The 19,828-nt window shown below is 40.9% G+C and overlaps 1 protein-coding gene across 4 annotated transcripts in view; it reads left to right on the plus strand.

Annotated features, from left to right (window-relative positions):
• Positions 1 to 19,828, plus strand: part of FAM189A2 (family with sequence similarity 189 member A2) — a 66,080-nt gene that overhangs the window by 1,337 nt on the left and 44,915 nt on the right. The window contains exons 2-3 of one of the 4 annotated variants that reach the window (XM_025359708.1): positions 63 to 294; positions 9,906 to 9,962. In XM_025359708.1, the coding sequence (XP_025215493.1) occupies positions 63 to 294; positions 9,906 to 9,962 (289 nt within the window). Of the gene's footprint in view, positions 295 to 4,600; positions 4,972 to 9,905; positions 9,963 to 19,828 lie in introns of those variants that run through there. The other 3 variants (XM_025359707.1, XM_025359709.1, XM_025359710.1) reach the window with 3 other exon arrangements.

A 19,828-nucleotide genomic window follows, 5' to 3' on the forward strand; every position in this document is an offset into this window, starting at 1 on the left:
CTGCGGCCGCGCTGGCCCCGGGGCGCGCTGCAGCCCCCGTCGCGGCCTCGCTGCGCGGCCACCGCTGCCGCCGGGGTTCTGGCCGCGCCGCCGGCGCTCTCCTCCCGCCGGGCAGCCGCCGCCGCTGCCGCCGCGGCCCCGGGCTCTGCGCTGCTGCCCGCCCGCCCGCTGCTGTCACTCGGGCTGCTGCAGCTGATCCTGGGCTGCTGCATGGTGGCGCTCAGCTTCGGGGCGCTGTCGCTGAGCAGCTCTCCGCAGGTGAAGAACTCGTGCCCGTTCTGGGCCGGCTCCTCGGTGAGTACCGCGCGCGCACCCCGCTCGCCCGGTCATCCCGTGGATAGGGGGCTCTGGTCGTACCCTTCCATTGTCCCTTAGTTGGCCTCCAGGGCTGCAGTTGGGGGAGCCTTAACGCCACCTGAAGTTTTTGGAGCCTGGAGAAAAATGTTCCGCGACGGTCGAGTTCAGGGGTGAATTGGGCTGCACCTCGGTAGTGTCTGTTGCGCGCAGGCTGAAGGATTTTATTGTCCCTGTTAAGCTAATAGAATTAAGCAAAGACACCCAGCTCTTTGGGAGATTGGAAGGACAGGGTGTAGGTGGCAGGAAAGTGGGAGGAAAGTGATTAAACTTCTTTCGGTCGTTGAGTATTTGCTGCACTGACAACGTCTGTGCTGGGAGGGCAGGGATTTTGATCATTTTTGTTCACCGATGTATCAAGAATGCCTGGCACATAGTAGGTGTATTTGTGGGATGGGACAGTTTCGGACACATCGCTTGTTTTATTCTCCATTAAGACACACGTAAATGTGAAATGTGTAGGGTGGCTCGACTCCCAGACGAGTTCAGGAGGTAATGAGAGGGTGTGTGTGAACTGGCGCTTGTACCTGGTCATTAAAGGAGGGCCTTAACCCCACTTGGTTCCTGGAGCCATGCAGGCTGCTGTGCAGAATTCAGTTTGTGAGAACCGGGACCTGTCATTAGGGACGAGCTGGCCAAAGGTCCTGGAGCACGCAGCAGCTAGCTAGAGATGTCTGCTCTCCAGGACCCACTCCTCCAACCGGGAACGCTGAGCCTGGGGCCAAAGAGTGCCCAACTTTAGAGAAAAGCTGCTGCCAGCCAGTATCTACGGACACCGGGTGGTCACTCCCCTCCAACAATCGCACAATGTCCAAGGCATGTAACCCCCTGAAGTTTTCTGGGTGTTGAGAGACTTGGAAACACATCTTTGTGGGATGACTATGGAAGATGAGTAAAGTAAATAACCTTTCTTTATATCTTTGTTTTTTAATTTTTAATTTTTATTTTTTATTTTTAAGGGACAGAGTTTCCCCATGTTGCCCAGGCTGGTTTCCAACTCCTGAGCTCAAGTGATTCTCCTGCCTCGGCCTCCCAAAATGTGGGGATTAGAGGCATGAACCACCACAGCCGGCCGTAAATAACCTTTCTATGAACTCACTGTGTAAATCTGAAAGTCTAGCAATGCTGCTAGTTTTTAGTAAGATCTGTAATCAGTGTATGTCCTGAATGGTAAGAACTGCTTTTGCAGTTTCACACATACGGCAATTCAAGACCAAACTGAAAAAAAGGACTCGAAGAACTAGTTGAACCCAAAGTAATTGTTTAAATAAGAACATTAGGTTCCTTGAGACTCGCCTGAAATTGTATACTTCATCCAGTGCCAATTTGCTTTCCTTTTGAAATACTTTCATGTTGAATGATCTTATTGGGGTACATGCTGTGCTGTGGTGAGGGAAGACCACGATTTGTGCCTCATGTAGAAAAAATGCCACCCTAGTGGCCCTGCCTGTGGGCTCTGCCGCTGGCCTCCATGAGTGTTCAGGAAAACTCCAGAAGGATGGATATTCCAGATGGGGTAGGAATTAGACCTGTTATGCTACCTATTCTACTTGTCTGACTAAATCCAGCCAAAGAGTGGGTGCATTTCGTTTCTCTAAATACTATGGGCCAGTAATAATCTTGCATATATTTTTAGGAATTTGCTCTTCATAAAATCGTGATCTATTGTCTTCTCAAACATAGCTAGTTTAGAATTATTAAAAACTATTTTTTGTCTTATAAAATTAAAAGCTGATATCATTTACTATTGTGAATCATTTCAGAGGTAAATGCACTTAGATATCAGTCAAGCCTCAGTTGAATTTGATGAAGTACCAAAAAAAAAAAAAAAAAAAAAGAAAAAAAAGAAAAGAAAAAAGAGAAGAAAAAAGGCCTGCAACCAGAAGGTGAAGGTTAATACTCCTGGTCTGGGCCGGGCGCGGTGGCTCATGCCTGGAATCCCAGCACTTTGGGGGGCCGAGGCGGGCGGATCACGAGGTCAGGATATCGAGACCATCCTGGCTAACACGATGAAACCCCGTCTCTACTAAAAATACAAAAAATTAGCCGGGCGCGGTGGCGGGCGCCTGGAGTCCCAGCTACTCGGAGGCTGAGGCAGGAGAAAGGCGTGAACCCGGGAGGCGGAGCTTGCAGTGAGCCAAGATCGCGCCACTGCACTCCAGCCTGGGCGACAAAGCGAGACTCCGTCTCTAAAATAAAATAAAATAAAATAAAATAAAATAAAATAAAATAAAATAAAATAAAATAAATAAAGAAAAGAAAAGAAAAGAAAAGAAAAGAAAAAAAATAAAACTCCTGGTCTGCTGGCTGGGTATGTCCTTGTCTCCAAGTCTGGGCATAGCAGAGCAGAGAAAGAAATCAGTGATTTGGAGCTGACAAGTTCTCTGCTATGTCTTTCCCCATTCTTCCCCATACCCTCCAAACCCCGGTCTATATGCAACTCTATAACTGTTGGTTATTCCTGCTTTTTGTGACTTGATCCTGAGATTGATCTCAGAATTTGCAAAGTGACAACAGAAGCAATAGATACTGTATTTGTAGAACAATTAATTAAATACAGTTTTAAGAGGATGGCTTTAGGCACCATGACTCTCTTGGTGCTTTAGGGGAAAAAGAGCCTTGTATCACATGTTTTGAATTTATGCATGTGACAGAGGTTGTTTTTGAAAAACTTCGTGTTGTGGAAAAGTTTACATTTTATGCAGTATATGTTGAACCCACATATATCTTTCACCCAGCTTCAACAACGGTTTCGTTTGTACCCACTTCCCGGGCTCTGCTGCGGGCCTTGTGTCTTCTGATAAACTTCAGGAAGGATGAATATTCCAAGCAGGGTAGGAATTAGATCCTTCGTGCTCCCTAGTCCATTTGTGAGATTAAGTTCTCTTGTTATTTGGAAGCAAATCTCAGGTGTCACATTTCATCTATATATATTTCAATGTGTGTATTTTTATTACAAGAAAATAGAACCAGCGTAGGATTGAGTGGGCAGTTCGATGAACTACTCCCTTTAACTTTAAATCTTTTATTATGAAAATTTAAAAAATCTCAACAAATGTAGAAAGAAGGGTGTAATGATCCCTCATTTTACCCTTCACCCAGTAGCTATCAACACATGACCACTTTATACCTAACACTGCTTCCCCTTCCTAACACCCTCAGATAATTTTTTTTTTTTTTTTTTTTGAGAGGGAGTCTCGCTCTGTTGCCCAGGCTGCAGTGCAATGGTGCGATCTTGGCTCACTGCAAGCTCTGTCTCCCAGGTTCACACTATTCTCGGTCCCAAGTAGCTGGGACCACAGGTGCCCACCACCACGCCCAGCTAATTTTTTTTGTGTTTTTTTTTAGTAGAGACAGGGTTTCACCGTGTTAGCCAGGATGGTCTCGATCTCCTGACCTCGTGATCTGCCCGCCTGGGCCTCCCAAAGTGCTGGGATTACAGGCGTGAGCCACCACATCTGGCCCCACCCTCGGATTATTTTAAGGCAAATTCCAGGTATCACAACTTCAGCCATTAGTATTTTCGTATGTATTTATAAAAGAAATGGGCTTGATAGCACATTGTAACTAATTCAAAGATAGCTAAACTAAGGTTTCTATTAAAAAAAAAATGCTGGAAGAGTATGAGTCGAGAACTGCAGAATTAAAAAAAAAAAAAGCTTTGACATGCCGTACAATTTACCCATTTAAAGTGTACTGGTCAATGGTTTTTAGTAAATTCACAGTTGTGCAACTATTACAGTTTTAGAAAATGTTTGTCACCCCCAAAGTTTTGAGTAGTTGCTCCCCATTCTCCACCACCTCCACCTCTAGCCACCCACTGATTAACCCACTTTCAGTCTCTGTAGATATGTCTGTTCTGGACATTTCATATACATGGGATCATATAATATGTGGTCTTTTATGATTTGTTTCTTTCACTCAGCATGTTTTCAAGCTTCATCCATGCTGTGGCAAGTCTCAGTACTTCATTCCTATTTTATTGTATGGATATGCCATGTTTATTTATTCATTCACAAGTTTTACTGCCATATGAAGCTAGGTAGTTGAATGGAAGTGCCAACTTATGTCTAAGGTTACTTTGAAACCACATAGGAACACAGTAGAAGAATATCCTCATATTTCAAGCTTTGACCATTAGGATCTTTAGCCTGCTATATCAACTGAACCCACACATCTTCTTTAGGCTTCACTGAAAAATTTTGCTTGTATATTTGATACAAAATTAGGTTCAAGAGACAAACATATTTATTTGAAATGACTATTTGTTGAACACCGTATAGTTCAAGGATATTTTTTCATATGTATTTCCTTAAGAGAGCCCTGAGCCTGAGATTTTGGAGGCTTCTTTCACTTGTTTGAACTTTGAAGGTATATTTTATCTATTTTTTAAAACACTTACGAATTAACAAATTCTATAAAGCATCTTTTCTCATAGTTTTCATTCATACTTTCAGCAACTTGAAGGGAGAGTTTTTAACGTAGTCTGTGTTTTTGAGCACTCTGAGCATTCGATTTCTTCCTGGTATCACTGGTAAACCACTCAATATATTATTATTCCCCAAATTCATGAAGCTAAAAGATGAGCCATCTTGAAAACCTGACGTTTGACTGGAGGTGAGTGGCTACGGGAGTGTCTCAGTGTCCGTCTTCAGCTGTGCTGTCCTAGCTCTCTGTTTGGGGGGTGTGTTTAGTGTTAACTAGATTCCACTGGGGCATGGGAGTTAACTAGATTCCACTGGGGCATGGGAGTTAACTAGATTCCACTGGGGTATGGGAGTTAATGTTAACTAGATTCCACTGGGGTATGGGAGTTAACTGTTCCAATGGGGTTAACTAGATTCCACTGGGGTATGGGAGTTAATGTTAACTAGATTCCACTGGGATATGGGAGTTAACTGTTCCAGTGGGGTTAACTAGATTCCACTGGGCTATGGGAGTTAATGTTAACTAGATTCCACTGGGGTATGGGAGTTAACTGTTCCAATGGGGTTAACTAGATTCCACTGGGGTATGGGAGTTAACTAGGTTCCACTGGGGTTAACTACATTCCACTGCGGTATGGGAGACTCAGTCTGCCACACTGCACTAGATTTAATGAAAGAGGAGAGAGAGTTGCATTGGGTTGTCTTTCCTCCTTCAGAAACAAAATTCCTAACTTCGATGACATGCATGATCCCTGGGAGATATTTCAGATGAGTGGTAGAGAATTGGTTGTTGTTTTTTGTTCCTCACTGAGTGCCCTGTTATTCTTTATCAGTTGTATACTGCTTTAAGTCACTGATCTGAATTCATGATCATCCTTCTTTGAGTCCATGATTCTTTGGCAAGGTTTCACTTTCATATAAAGAGACAGACATTGGTGAACTTTAGGGTGAACCTTTTTTAAAAAAATTGCAGTGAATAAACATAAAGAAAAATCAGTGGACCAAAGGAAAAACTAACATAAAGATTATGCTTACTACCAGTTAAATGATAGTAAATATTTTTTATCATACTAATCAAATACTACTTTAATATTTAAAGGATATTTAAAATATAATTTTGAGGATGAGTTTTGATTTCTTTGGTCCTTTATTTTGCATATCAGCAGAGTCACATTTATAAGTTCTGTGCCTCTCGGCCTCAGTTACTCATCTGTAAAATGGGTGGGATGCTGCTGCTTCAGGACTAATTTTGTGAAGGTGTAGCTAGAGTATATATGGGAGAGTGCATCACTGCTGGACCCAAGCACCAGACCTGGAATACACAGGAACCTCTATCAATGGTTTTTAAACACCAAAGTCATAGTTAATCAAAGTAAAGTGAACAGGCCAGTATTTTTGTAGGACATTATAGTTACCATCATGTTTTCATTAGAAATATTCAGTTGCCCATTTTCTCAAATTTTTTTTTTTAAATGAGCTATGCTAGTCAGATAGGGAAGAAAACCACACACACACACACACACATACATTTTTTTAAAAATTGCCATCATAAGAGCTATAGGGCAGGGTAGGTTGTTGAGAAGTTTGACATGATTTTCTGCTTATTTACAAGGTAACACAGGATATTTACAACAATGGCTTTTAAAAAATCTCTGTTTACACACAGCAGCTTTTGATAAATGATTCAGAACATTTTTGCTCTAACACATGTTAATGGATTAGCAAAGGGAAATAGGGCAGTAGAATTATAAGCTTCTGATCTTAACGATTTGATTTTTACTTTGGAAAATGAAAGCACATTAACCATTTATGGTGGGTAACAGTGACTCTCCCCTGGGGTATCTCAGAGCCCTTCTTTGTAGTATCAGAAAAAAGGAAAGGCCTCTGCTTTTTCCTATAAGCTACAAGAAATGGGTTATCAGTGAGTGAAACAAAACTTGTAATACCTCTCATTATAATACAGAGATTGTTTGGTGTTAGAAAATAGGTTCTTACCTGTTCATTCAGGGCTAGTTCCATCTTGTGCTGGATGGAAAGAATGCTGATGGAGTTGCTTTTTGTTGCTGCTGTACTCTTTCAGGAAGCACAGGGGATGACAAATATGTTTAGGCTTACATAGTCATCTTTGAGCACGGTCATCTCCTGTCTCTGGCCTCCATTCATTCATTCACTCATTGACTCTTGCCGTAACTAACTGAGTGCCTTCTGGGATCCTTTAGTGGTGTGCGAGTAAGTATGCACAGGTCCAAGCCCTCATCGTGATACTGACGGTTAAACATGTAATAGCATTCCGGCATAGTGGGAGCCATGGAAGGACATTGTTAAGGGACCTTCTTGACTCATTTCTGATGGAGCTCCAGCTACTGCTGCCACCAAGGGAGTGGAGGCATTGAATACTCTGCCTCCTTCTCTTCTTTTCCCAACTCCTTTCCCCATCCGTGAATTCTGCCTCCCTTTCAGATGAAATGGAAGCATCATTCCTTAAGTCTTGAGCTCTTAAAAAATTTATCCCCAACTGTAGCACCTCTGTTCCCATTAACCATTCGAGAGGCTTCTAACCATCCAGGCCTGCTTCCTCTATTTGCTTTTCTCCCCATCAACACTCACAGGGTTCCCCAAGTGCCTCAGGGCTTCACCGGGCTTGAAGAGAGGGAGAAGTTGAATAAAAGTAGGTGTGTGCCTTTGTTGCTGGGTTCAGGAATGAAGAGCCACAACTATAGCTCCCGCCTGGAGCTGGAATATAGTTTCTAAAACATTGTAAAGAGCGGTGGCTTACAGGAATCCTGGTGGGATTTAACTTGAATATGTGCTGAGTCTATATAACAACTTAAATGGAAATGACATTCTTAGTTTGTCTTCAATCCACAGACTTGGTATATGCCTTGACTTACTTGGCTATTCGTTTAATATTGCATGATAAACTTTGTATTTCTCCCCACTGAGGCCTTAAAGATCTTTGTCATATATAGTTTGAGATTATTGATGTTTCTCATTTTGTACATATATACATTTTGTACATATTTTTTAACTTACATTGTCTATAGTTTGTTGCTACCATATGCAAACAAAATACCTCCCCTCCAAAGGAAGAAATACAGATAGCTTAGTTCTTTGGTTTCAGAGATACCTCATTTGAAATGACAGTTGAATCTATTAAAATAAAAAAATTAGAAATACCTTTCAACTTAGAAACTTCACTCCTGGGACTTTTTTCCGCTGAAATAAAAGCACTTGTTTTTAAAGATATGTGTTCATAGATGTTTACTGCAGCATTGTTTGTGAGAGCAAAAAACTAGACATAGAATGAATGCCCATTAATATGGAAATGATTGAATATGTTAAATACAGTCACACAATGGAATGTTATGTAGCCACTAAAGTGAAATGAATTAGAGCTGTTCCAATGCATATGAAGAGATTTCTATGAAATATTTATTGAGAGAGTAAAGGAAGAGGCAGGGAAAGTATATCTTTTATGATTTTTTTTCACAAAAATCACATCCCTGTGAGTGTGTATATATACACATAGACATATGTGTGTAGTACTAAGAATTTAGAGAAAAATACATACATATGTAAAATATGTAAACATGCTAGATTGTTAACATGGAGGAGGGTGGGGTGCTGTGGCTGGGTAGGCAAGGTGAGAAGAACAGTTTAGGCATATCGCTATTTTATGGGTTTTTATGGCTGGAGCTAGACACTTCCTTTTAATAATACTTTTTTTTTTTGGAGACGAGTCGCGCTCTGTCACCTAGGCTGGAGTACAGTGGTGCGATCTCGATTCACTGCACCCTCTACCTCCTGGGTTCAAGAGATTCTTGTGCCTCAGCCTCCCAAGTAGCGTCACCATGCCTGGCTAAGGTTTTGTATTTTAGTGGAGATGGGGTTTCACCACGTTGTCCAGGCTGGTCTCGAAGTCCTGAGCTCAGGCAATCCGCCTGCCTCGGCCTCCCAAATTGCTGGGGGTAACAGGAGTGAGCCACCAGGCCCAGCCTGTTTTTTTCTTATTGAGATTTTTTAGCTCGTTTTTTATCGAAGTGTCATTTTGCAACATGGGCTCCTCCTCACAGTAGTTCCTCCCACTTTGTGAAATAAATGCTGTAGAACATATATTAATTGCCAACAATTGGGACACAATACTGGGAACTAGGACTTTAGAGAGACAAGACAGGAGTTCACAGTTAGTGGGTAATACAGAGACACATCCCTCAATTATTACAGTAGAGTTTTTGGAAAAAAAGAAGTGTGTGCGGAGGGCTTCCATGAGTGTGGAGCGGTGGAATCAGTGAGGGCTTCTCAGGGCAGGTGACTGCTCAATGGGGCCTTGCAGGATGGGTAAAAGTTCTCAGGCAGCTAGGAGGGAAGCTGGGAGGACACAGCACTTCAGCAAAGAGAAAGAAGCACATAGCCCAGGAATGTCAGGAGCCTGGCTGGCCCGAGGGAGGGCAGGTACTTGGTAGGAAGGTGTGTGGTGGAGGGGCTGGGGTATGTAAAAACCAAGCTTGAGAGTAGGTAAGAGAAAATCCTGAAGGGCGTTGTTTCCCATTTCGAAGACTTTACCTGTCCCATAGTGGATGGGTACCTGATGAATGGAAGGATACCGCCAGACATGCATCCGATGAGGCTGACCCTGGCAACAGATTGGGTGCTGCTAGGAACAGGGAGCTTGGCTGAGAAATAGTAATTCCTCACTCACCAGGAGAGGCTAATTTCTGATTGTGTGTTCTTAATTGACATTAAGATAAAACAGGCCAGGTGTGGTGACGTGGGCCTGTAGTCCTAGCTCCTGGAGAGGCAGAGGCAGGAGGATCACCAGAGCCCAGGAAGTCAAGGCTGCGATGAGGCATGATCACGCTGTTGCACTCCAGCCTGGGTGGCAGAGCAAGACCCTGTCTTTAAAAACAAAACAAAATTAAAGTCAATAAAAAAGCTTTGAGGGCTTGGAAGTAAAAGTCCAAAGTGGTTTACCAGGGTGAACCCTGTAATCCAGGAGGAATATTAAATGTTTGATTTAGAATGTTTTGAAATTTCAGTATCTTCAAAAATGTGTACTTTTGTGACTGAGGATTTGTTTATTGGAATTGGTCCATTTTCTATATTTATGATAGTTTATTTTTACAGGTGATACTCTCTGGAATCATAGGATTAACAACTTGGAAAAGGCCTATGATACTCCTGGTATGTACTGATCTTATAAATTGCTACCCTTTATAAAATGTGCTATGTAGGAAGTCTGTTCATATAAACCACTGAAGAAATGCTTAAGCTTCCTTGTTCATTAAAAAAATAAGTTAACAGTAGATAATATTAGAAGTCAGATGATAATAACAAGTAAGTAAGATAATAATTTTGCTGGTTTTCTGATTCACTTTAAGCTCCTTAAGTACCCAGTGCTATACAAGTGTCTTTAGTTCCAGCATTAAACCCATCCTAAAGATAGAATTTTTAAAAAACTACTTACTATGGGCAGTTTTAAATATACACAGTAGTGGAGGGAATAATATAATAAACTCCCTGTACCCATTGCCCAGGTTCCATAATGATTAACTTCCAGCCAATCTTTATAGCTATACTCCCACTCATTTTCTCTCATATTCCTTTTTCTCTATATTCTTTCTATTTATTATTATTATTATTATTATTATTTTTGAGATGGAGTCTCACACTGTTGCCCGGGCTGGAGTGCAGTGGCACAATCTCAGCTTGCTGTAACCTTTGCCTCCTGGGTTCAAGCAATCCTCCCAGGTAGCTGGGATTATAGGTGCCCGCCACTGCGCCCAGCTAATTTCTTGTATTTTTAGTAGAGATGGGGTTTCACTGTGTTGGTCAGGCTGGTCTCAAACTCCTGACCTCATGATCCTCCCGCCTTGGCCTCCCAAAGTGCTGAGATTACAGACGTGAGCCACCAAGCCTGGCTGTTATATTCTTTTTTTTTTTTTTTTTTTTGACACAGTCTCACCCTGTCGCCCAGGCTGGAGTGCAGTGGCACGTTCTTAGCTCATCGCAACCTCTGCCTCCCAGATTTAAGCAATTGTCATGCCTCAGCCTCCTGAGTGGCTGAGATTACAGGTGTGCACCAACATGCCTGGCTAATTTTTGTATTTTTAGTAGAGATGGGGTTTCACCATGTTGGCCAGGCTGGTCCCAAACTCCTGATCTCAAGTGATCCACCTGCCTTGGCCTTCCAGAGTGTTGAGATTACAGGCGTGAGCCACCGCGCCTGGCCTCCTCTATATTCTTTTGAAGCAGATCTCATATATTAATCATGAATATATGACTTTTTATTGTTATAATGTTTGAGTTGAACAACCTTGGAATTTTGTTGCATAGATTTGCTATATTATCTCTTTATCGCATAAATATTATATTCTCTTGGAAATATAGACATATACTGGTGATTTTATCCTTTTTTTTGTTATTGAGGTAAAATTTATACAGCAAAATGAATCATTTTAAAGAATATGATCAGTGGCATTTTTAGAACATTTCCAATGTTCATCCTTTGTTTTTATTTGCTATGTCATTTTGATTCAGGGACTGTAAACTTATCATGTACAGTTCTAAATGGTAAGTTTAGAACTTATCATTTAAAGTGAATCAAAATAGACAATGCTAATGGAGTTTCCAACTTTTAAAGATAAAATAGAGGCTCTAGGAAATTAGATTTGAATTGTGGTATACTTAAAATTTTTTTCTTTATAGTATCTCTTATTTTTATTTGTCTCATCCATCTTGAAATGGAGTTAAATAATTTTCTAAAGTCATTTTGTATATATGCTTAATAGTTCATCTTAAACAGATTGTTGTTTGCTAGGCAACGGGCAATCAGTGCAAAACTCCTTAAATTTTTAAATACAAAGAGAAGAAGCACATTGCGGAATCTTTGTGTGTCAGAATAATTAATGGATCCCAATACTGTGATGGTCTTGAAAAACTAACCTGAAGTGGTTTTAGGCCCACAAGATGACATAGGCAACATTTTACATCTCCATCAATGATTGTATTTCATGAAATTCCTTTAATAATTTTGGAAATAATCAATTTTTAACATACCATTTTAATATATTAAACAGCAGGATGAGAGAAAATGAGACTTTGGATGAGTTGTATAGCCTGTGTTATAAGTGGCGAAAATTTGTTTCACAATAACTCTCTAGGTTTACAGTCTCTGTGAAAAATTTTGGTTAGTGTTTAGTGTTTATACGAATATTTGGTAACAGGAATCTCCTTTGCACTGTCTTTTTCCATTGAGTCAATATTAAATTGCTCAGTAATGCAAATCTCCAGTATCTAAATTGAATTAAAAGGAGGAAATCTTCAATGGTATTTGTACTTTGAAAATTCCAAATGATGAAGAGAGTAGAAGTGTGTTCTGGATAGATTCAAGAAAGTATACTTATTAAGACATTTATTTGACCTTGTTGTCTTTTAAAAAGCTGCCTCACATATTTATTATGTAAGCTTAAGCAGCCTTAAATGAAAATGGCCCTGTCTTATTACATTCTTATCCATTTATTTCTCATCTTTGTTAAGTATATGCATTTTGTCACAAAGTTGTAACCAGTGTGTACATACTATGTCCTGCACTGCTTTTTCTGTTTAATGTAAAATTAAGTTACTCTCAGGTTTCCATGTATGAGGAGTCTACATGCTTATCATTTAAAACTGTAAGCAGGCTTCTGCCTTATTTCTATGTCATCATCAGTTTTTACCCTATTGTTGGACATTTGAGCTTCTATATTTTGGCTGCTATGAGTTATGTACTTAGAAGTCATATAGAGATTGTCTTGAAATGTTAATTAGCATCAATTTATAAAGAAGATAAATTAATTTGTAGGGATTCTACAAGGGAAAACTTTCTATCTCTTGATAATTGGAGACTTAGTCAATATCATAAATGAAAAATCCTCAGTTCATATGTATCTTTTTTTTTTTTTTTTGAGAGAGGGTCTTGTTCTATTGCCCAGGCTGGAGTGTGGTGGCGTGATCACTGCTCATTGCAGCCTCAAACTCCTAGGCTCAAGGGATCCCCCCAGCTTAGTCTCCTGAGTAGCTGGGACTACAGGTGTGTGCCACCACACCCAGCTAATGTTTAAATTATTTTTGCAGAGATGGGAGTCTCACAACATTACCCAGGCTGGTCTCGAACTCCTGGGCTCAAGTGATCTTCCCACCTCAGCTTCCCAAAGTTCTGGGATTACAGGTGTGAGCCACTATGCCTGGCTCACATGAATCTTAATAGTATACCATTATAACTCATGCCAGATGCTTATGTTATGTTAAAAAATGGAAAAATGCCAGTCAGATATTCCTAGCACATCCTTTTGAGAGTGACATCACTGTGTGCAAGCCACTGAACTCTTCTGAGCCTAGTTTTCTTTTTGGCACAGAGGGGATAATTTAGTGATACCAAGGGAAGTTCTACCCTACCCCTCCCTTAATGGATATTTTTTCTCCATTCCGCCCCCTCCAAGCCCCTCTGCCTCAGTTTCCCAAGTTTAGGGACTGTGCCATTGCATGCTTTTTGGCGGGAGGCCATGCTCCATTAGGGCAGCCAGAGGACCCCATGGGCCTGGCTGATTAGAGTTCTGTCCCCTTCGCCTTCTCATCCATACTGTAGGCTCAGGGGCACCTTCTGACTTGGGACTTTCACCCCCTAGCTAGTTGCTTGGCTGGCGCCTTCTCTTCTGGCTCTCAGTTCAGCAGTCACTTCCTGCCAGAGGCCTTTCCTGACCACTCTGATTGCAGTGGCTCCTGCCTTGCCCCTAGCCATATCCCAGCACTGAATTACTGGCTTTGTGGTCTGTGATTAGCCTATGTACCTTACATTTGTTGCCCCTCTCCCCAGACTATAGTCAGTTCCATGAGGACAAGAGTCTTGTCTTTTTCACTCTCTTTCTCTAGGGCCAATGTGGTCAATACACATTTGTTGTTGACTGTGGAGTTAATTCGACAGCCAATAAGAAATTTAGGTCCTGGGTGAATTCTCACGGTTTCTTTTATTTTTGTCTTAAATTTCTCTCACTTGCATTTGTTCTCCAGAATCTTGTATTCATTGCTTTTGAACTTCAAGGTTGTCAGGGAGTGTTTTGGTGGTGGAGGTTTGGAGGGGAAGGATACTCTTTTTCAGGGCCCTTGGAGAGGCAAGCTCTCCTTGGAGAGGCAAGCTGTCCTTGTTTTTAGTTGTTCACATCAGTCTAGAACACATGAATATTCCCTTTTGAGAACCATTTGCATTTGGGCTTCCTCTTTTGTGGTTGTTACCTTGATAACATCAGGTTTTTTACTGGGTTGAACAAAGAAGGGTCGCTGTGACCTAGTTCCTTCAAACACGAGTTTTCATGGAAATTCAGGGTTGGAAGCCTTCATTTACTGGGTCATGTTTCTTATACTAACATACTCGTGTGTTCAGAACAAAAATGATCATATTGGAAAATAGTTGCTAAATATTTGTAGCTATTTATGGCTATGACTAAGAATAAGCTAGGAAGTATGGGTGCGTGTGTGTGTGTGTGTAGTATTCTAGGTTGTGTGTTTTCCATGAAGAGCTAACATTTTCCATTTTTAAATAATATTTTATTTCTTCTAGACATCATTCCTCTTTCATTCTAAGAAAATGTTCTGTAAGTGTTTATAAATGACGGACAATGCTAGAAACAGCCTCAAAGATTGTCTAGTCTAGGCACCTCAGTTAGAAAACAGAACGATCTTAATAAGATTTTTTAAAAAATTTTTCTTTTGTGGTACAGGCATTTTTAGTGGCAGGTATTTTTCCTTGGTGGTACATTTAGTAAGAATTGCTGCTGTGAATGTCCACCTAGCTCTTTGCCTATATTTTTGGTTCCTTATGAAGTGGTGATGTGAGCTTTGTTATCTGTTTTCTTGTCAATTAGATGGGATAAGTACGACCTAAAAATGATAAAGGGACAGCTCCATTCTTTAGCATCAACAACGAAGGTTCTTCCCCAGTGATGTTCTCGGGGCACATATGTGTGGCTTATTCCCAACTGTGGCTCCTGTTGATTTGTACCCCAGACCAAGAATAAATAGATGAGGGTAAATGTATTGGCTATTGGTCTTTCAGTTTATTTTCTAACTTCAAGATTATGGTATTTAGGATAAAACCTCATTACCTTAAGAGACTACAAAATGGCTTAAGGTATGCTTAATTTTTTTTTTTTTTTTCATCTAAGAGTCCATATAGGCTAGGTTGGTAAGATAGTTCAGCTCACAAAGCCATTTGGGGAGCTAGGAATTTTTCCTCTTATTGTGTCTTGGATGGAGAGTCATAGAATACTTACTTTGTCAAAAGTCAGAAATAGTTTTAGGTGGATTATGCTGTGAGACAGATTGTGGTCTTTTCTTTCCTGAGGATATGGAGAGCTGGAGGGGTCAGAATACCTATGTGCAGTTTTTGAAGCTCTCTGACTTTGGCAGTTGAGTTCTTTGAAGTACATTTCAATAAATTGAAATGAACCCTTGTTTGATAGTTCACAAAACCTGGATTTTAATGCTGACACGTTACCACTGATTGTCAGGTGATCTTGGGGAAATCTCTTGACCTAAAAGTCAAGAGATTTTCCCAAGGTCTAAACCAATAAATGCTTAGATCAAAATAATATTTTAAGATTCCTTCCAACTCTCATATTATAGATTTCCAGAGTCCTCTTTAGTTACCTCGATGGTATTTTAATTCCAGATGGACATTTCAACTGGTCATTATAAGCTCCTTGTATATAAACTGAAATACTATGATTATTTCACTCTGTGTTTTTTAAGGCATAAAATGGAAGACTCTTCTTACTCTTCAGAATTATTAGTAATACATTCTTGCATGTATATAATGCTTAAGAATTTTCCAGGTTCTTTCATATAACTTTTCTCATGGCAGATATTATTCCTTTTATGTGGATAAGAGAATATGAGCTCAGGAGTTAATATTAGCTCAGGCTTGTCCAGTTCACAATGAGTGGAATGATTATTAGAAAGAACCCAGGGATTTGGGCTCCTAGTTCATTGCTTCTTGCATTGTAACATTTTACCACCTCCTCCATTAGCCAATCAGTAGCCATCTCATTGTGGTCAACAGTGGCTTTTTTGTGGTGTAGAATATAAATTAAATAAGCTGTTGTCTTATTTGTGAATGTCCAATTCTTTTTCAAGATCTGAAGTGGCAAACATTTTGGGAATTTTATCTTTCACTCAAAAGAGCCAGAGGCAGAAACGACCAAGGTAACACAAGGTGTAGTTTTGAGTCTCAGTCCTATCAATTTCAATCAATCAGTGGCCAAGGAAACGATCTAATTTGTACGCTCATCTGTACAGTGGGAGTATACCCGTTCCTCAGGATCATAATGCACATTGAAACTAAACTGTACAATGGGATTTAAGGCTGTGTAAACACGTTATGAATTATTTTTTAATCGTTCATTGAGAAAATCTCCAAGAGAATATCTGGCCCCTCAATTTGATGTGTCATTATGTAACAACCCATGGTAGAAAAATGTGCACTTAGGTATTGTGAAGGCATCTTAGGCTGGGTTCAGGCTTCTCTGTGATCACAGTGCATTTAGTCTGTTGGCAACAGATCTTTGGTTTCTCCCCCTGATCACCTTCTCCCAGGAACTGTGCATTGGGTAAGAACTTGGAATCCTCAGAAATTGAAAGCAGTCTTGGGTAGTTCATCTACAGTTAGAATCAAGACCTGGGCAGTACCTTGTTTTGCAGACTGACCTAAGCCAATTTGGGTATGCTTTAATTAGTGGGTTTAATTAGGTAATTGCCAAAGCTTAGAAGTAACCTTTCTGCCAAGTTAATTGTTCAAATGAAGTTGATTCTCAGATCAAATTCTGCTATCCATACACTTATTGCTATCCATCAGACAAAAAAATTGTTCATGCCCTTTGTTCTGAAGCTTAAAGTATAGAGAGTTGAGATTTGTATCATGCTTACAAAATAGGGTGTGTGAACAATGTTTTGTCTCTCATTTTCCTATTCACTTGTCTTGAATACCACTGTGGATTCCTTGAAAACCTGTTGACCAAGCAAAGCTAAGTTTATGAGACCCACTTCAGTAAGGGAGAGCAGCTCTTTGTCAGTTCTCAGAAGGGATGAGCCAAAGAGAGGATATTTACAGGGTTTTAGAGCCCCTGCTGGATGATTGGTTTTTTTGAGACAGGGTCTCACTCTGTCACCCAGGCTTCTAAGTGAAATGGCACCATCACAGCTCACTGCAGCCTCAACCTCCCTGGCTCAGGTGATCCTCCCACCTCAGCCTCAGCCTCCTGAGTAGCTGATGTTGAAAAGGTAATCATTAGCTTGGTCAACATCGCTAGTCACTAGGGAAATGAAAATCAAAACCACAATATCAAAACATCATGTAATATACCTTTAATATAAACAATTAAACATGAGAGCCCATTTTTAACATCCATTATGCTAATTAAACAAGCTAATAATTTCATCAATGGCATCTCATTTGCATATTCACTCTGCTAATTTAGCAAAATCAGTTGGGTGTTGCTGGGAGATCAAGATAAGGGAAGCAAGCTTTTGGAGTTTGGCCTTCCTCATAAATGCTAGCTGACCATCCTGGAATATGAATTCTTGACTATCCTTGGGTGTAGCTTGGACCAACCAATGTGCACATACATAATATCACACTGCCAGTGCTAAAATGCATTATAGACTATTTTGTGATTTAAAAGTAATGGCAAAAACCGCAATTACTTTTGCACCAAATCTAATAGTAGTACATATGTATTTGGGTTGCTTAAGGGAGCCCTCTGACCAGTCCTGCATCCAGGTTGTCTGAGCCCAACAGACTACAGTGATCAATTTCTGAATATGACTATGAGAAAATTCTCAAATTATGAATGATTCAGACCAAGAGGGGAGACCACTTTGAGTTGGGGAACATCTTAAAATTCATGTGTTGTCAAGAAATGTTGCAGAATAATGTGTACGGTCCTATCTGTGTGTGTGTGTGTGTGTGTGTGTGTAGTGTATGTTAAAAAACACCAAGTGATCATACATGTGTGTTTGTAGTTACAGGGAAAATTTCTGAAAAGATATATGAGAAATTGTTTACAGTGGGCCCCTCTGTGGAGTGAAATGAGAATGGGAAGGAGGAAGATTTTTCTTGCTCTCCAATTTGTATTTGGAGGAAATAGTGCCGTATTGTGTGAAGAGGAGACTTTTAGTTATCTTTTGTTTGATTTTTGCCACCCTGTACCTGCAATGTCTGAATTCCCTTTTTGGAGTTGGTGTCTCTGCCTTTGTGTGCATCTTGGTGAGCCGTGGGGCCCTGCCTCCAGCGATGCAGCTTCTGAGGACGCGTGCTTATGTTTCTGAATGCCAGCAGCCAGCCTGTGAGCCCATGACCTCTACCTACCAGAGCTCTAGCCCAGGACTCTGAATCTGGAGCCGTGGATGCGCTGTAGCCCTGGGGCCACTTGGAACTTACTGGGCAAAGGAGGCAGCTTGTGTCCAAGGCTGACAACAAGGGACCTGGTTTTCCTGTGGCATGACCTTCCTAGAAGTTCCGGCTCCCAGGTTCTTTGGCTCCTTCCTGGGTTCCTGGGCCTCGTTCTTGTGGATTCTGTGAGCTACCTGATAGTCTTGCAAGGAATTCCTTTTCTTCTTAAATAGCCTGAGTTGGTTTCTCTTGTTCCTAACATAATCAAGAACCCTGAATGCTTAAGACCATGATTTTTCTTCTGTGAATATTACTTTTATAATAATTAAAAATACTTCAAACTAAATAGATTCATTTTTAAACATTTGGACACTTACGGTAACTCAGTTGAAAAACAAGAAATCCGGTGGGCATGCAAAGTAGATGGATTGGTGGTGAGCTCAGCATTGGTGGGAAGTGTCGGGTGAAGGAGACTGGGTCGGGGTGTCAGGGCATGGGTGGTGGTAGAATTGGGTCTTATGAGCTGTAATCTCTCAATGATGATATCAAAGAGTTTCCTGGTAAAGGTCTTCTGTGAAGAGAAAGTAATGATCTCTAAATGGGCATTCTGTGTTAGCAGGCATTCTGCACATTGAAGGAGAGGAAAGAGTATAGATTTGGGTCAGACCCAGATCTGACCTGGGTCCTGTAGTTAGTCGTATCATTTGGCGTAATACTTTACCCCTCGGAGACTGTTTCTCATTTATTTCATATTTATAGTTATATATCTAAATCTATTATCTCTCTATTTATCCATCTACCTATATCTTAAATACACCACAGTGATATTTTATAATTTAGTAGGTGCCTTTTAAGAGGGAAAACATTTTTTATTAAAAAAATGGGAGTTCATTAGGCTTCTTACTCTTTTTTGAAAATTTTTATCTTTTGAGACGGAGTCTCGCTCTGTCGCCCAGACTGGAGTACAGTGGCACAATCTTGGCTCACTGCAACCTCTGCCTCCCAGATCCAAGGGATTCTCGTGCCTCAACCTCCTGAGTAGCTGGGATTACAGGCACGCACCGCCATACCTCGCTTAATTTTTGTATTTTTGGTAGAAATGGGGTTTCACCATCTTGGCCAGGCTGGTCTTGAACTCCTGACCTCAAGTGACTTGCCCGTCTCAGTCTCCCAAAGTGCTGGGATTACAGGTGTGAGCCACTGTGCCTGGCCTACCTTCTTATTCTTATTAAAAATAATTAGACCTCTTCATTTATCCCACACCTAAACCTGACTTACACTCCACACAAATAACACTTTTTTTTTTTTTTTTTGAGATGGAGTCTCACTCTGTTGACCAGGCTGGAGTGCAGTGGTGGCGATCTTGGCTCACTGCAGTCTCTGCCCCCTGGGTTCAAGCGATTCTCCTGAGTCAGCCTCCTGAGTAGCTGGGATTATAGGTACGTGCCACCATGCCCGGCTAATTTATGTATTTTTAGTAGAGACAGGGTTTCACCACGTTAGCCAGGCTGGTCTCGAACTCCTGACCTCAGTTGATTCACCTACCTAGGCCTCCCTGAGTGCTGGGATTACAGGTGTGAGCCCCTGCGCCTGGCCAGAAATAACATTTTAAACACTTTCTGGTTTT

The sequence above is a fragment of the Theropithecus gelada genome, chromosome 15 (genome assembly GCF_003255815.1).
Source record: "Theropithecus gelada isolate Dixy chromosome 15, Tgel_1.0, whole genome shotgun sequence".
NCBI classification, from domain to species: domain Eukaryota; kingdom Metazoa; phylum Chordata; class Mammalia; order Primates; family Cercopithecidae; genus Theropithecus; species Theropithecus gelada.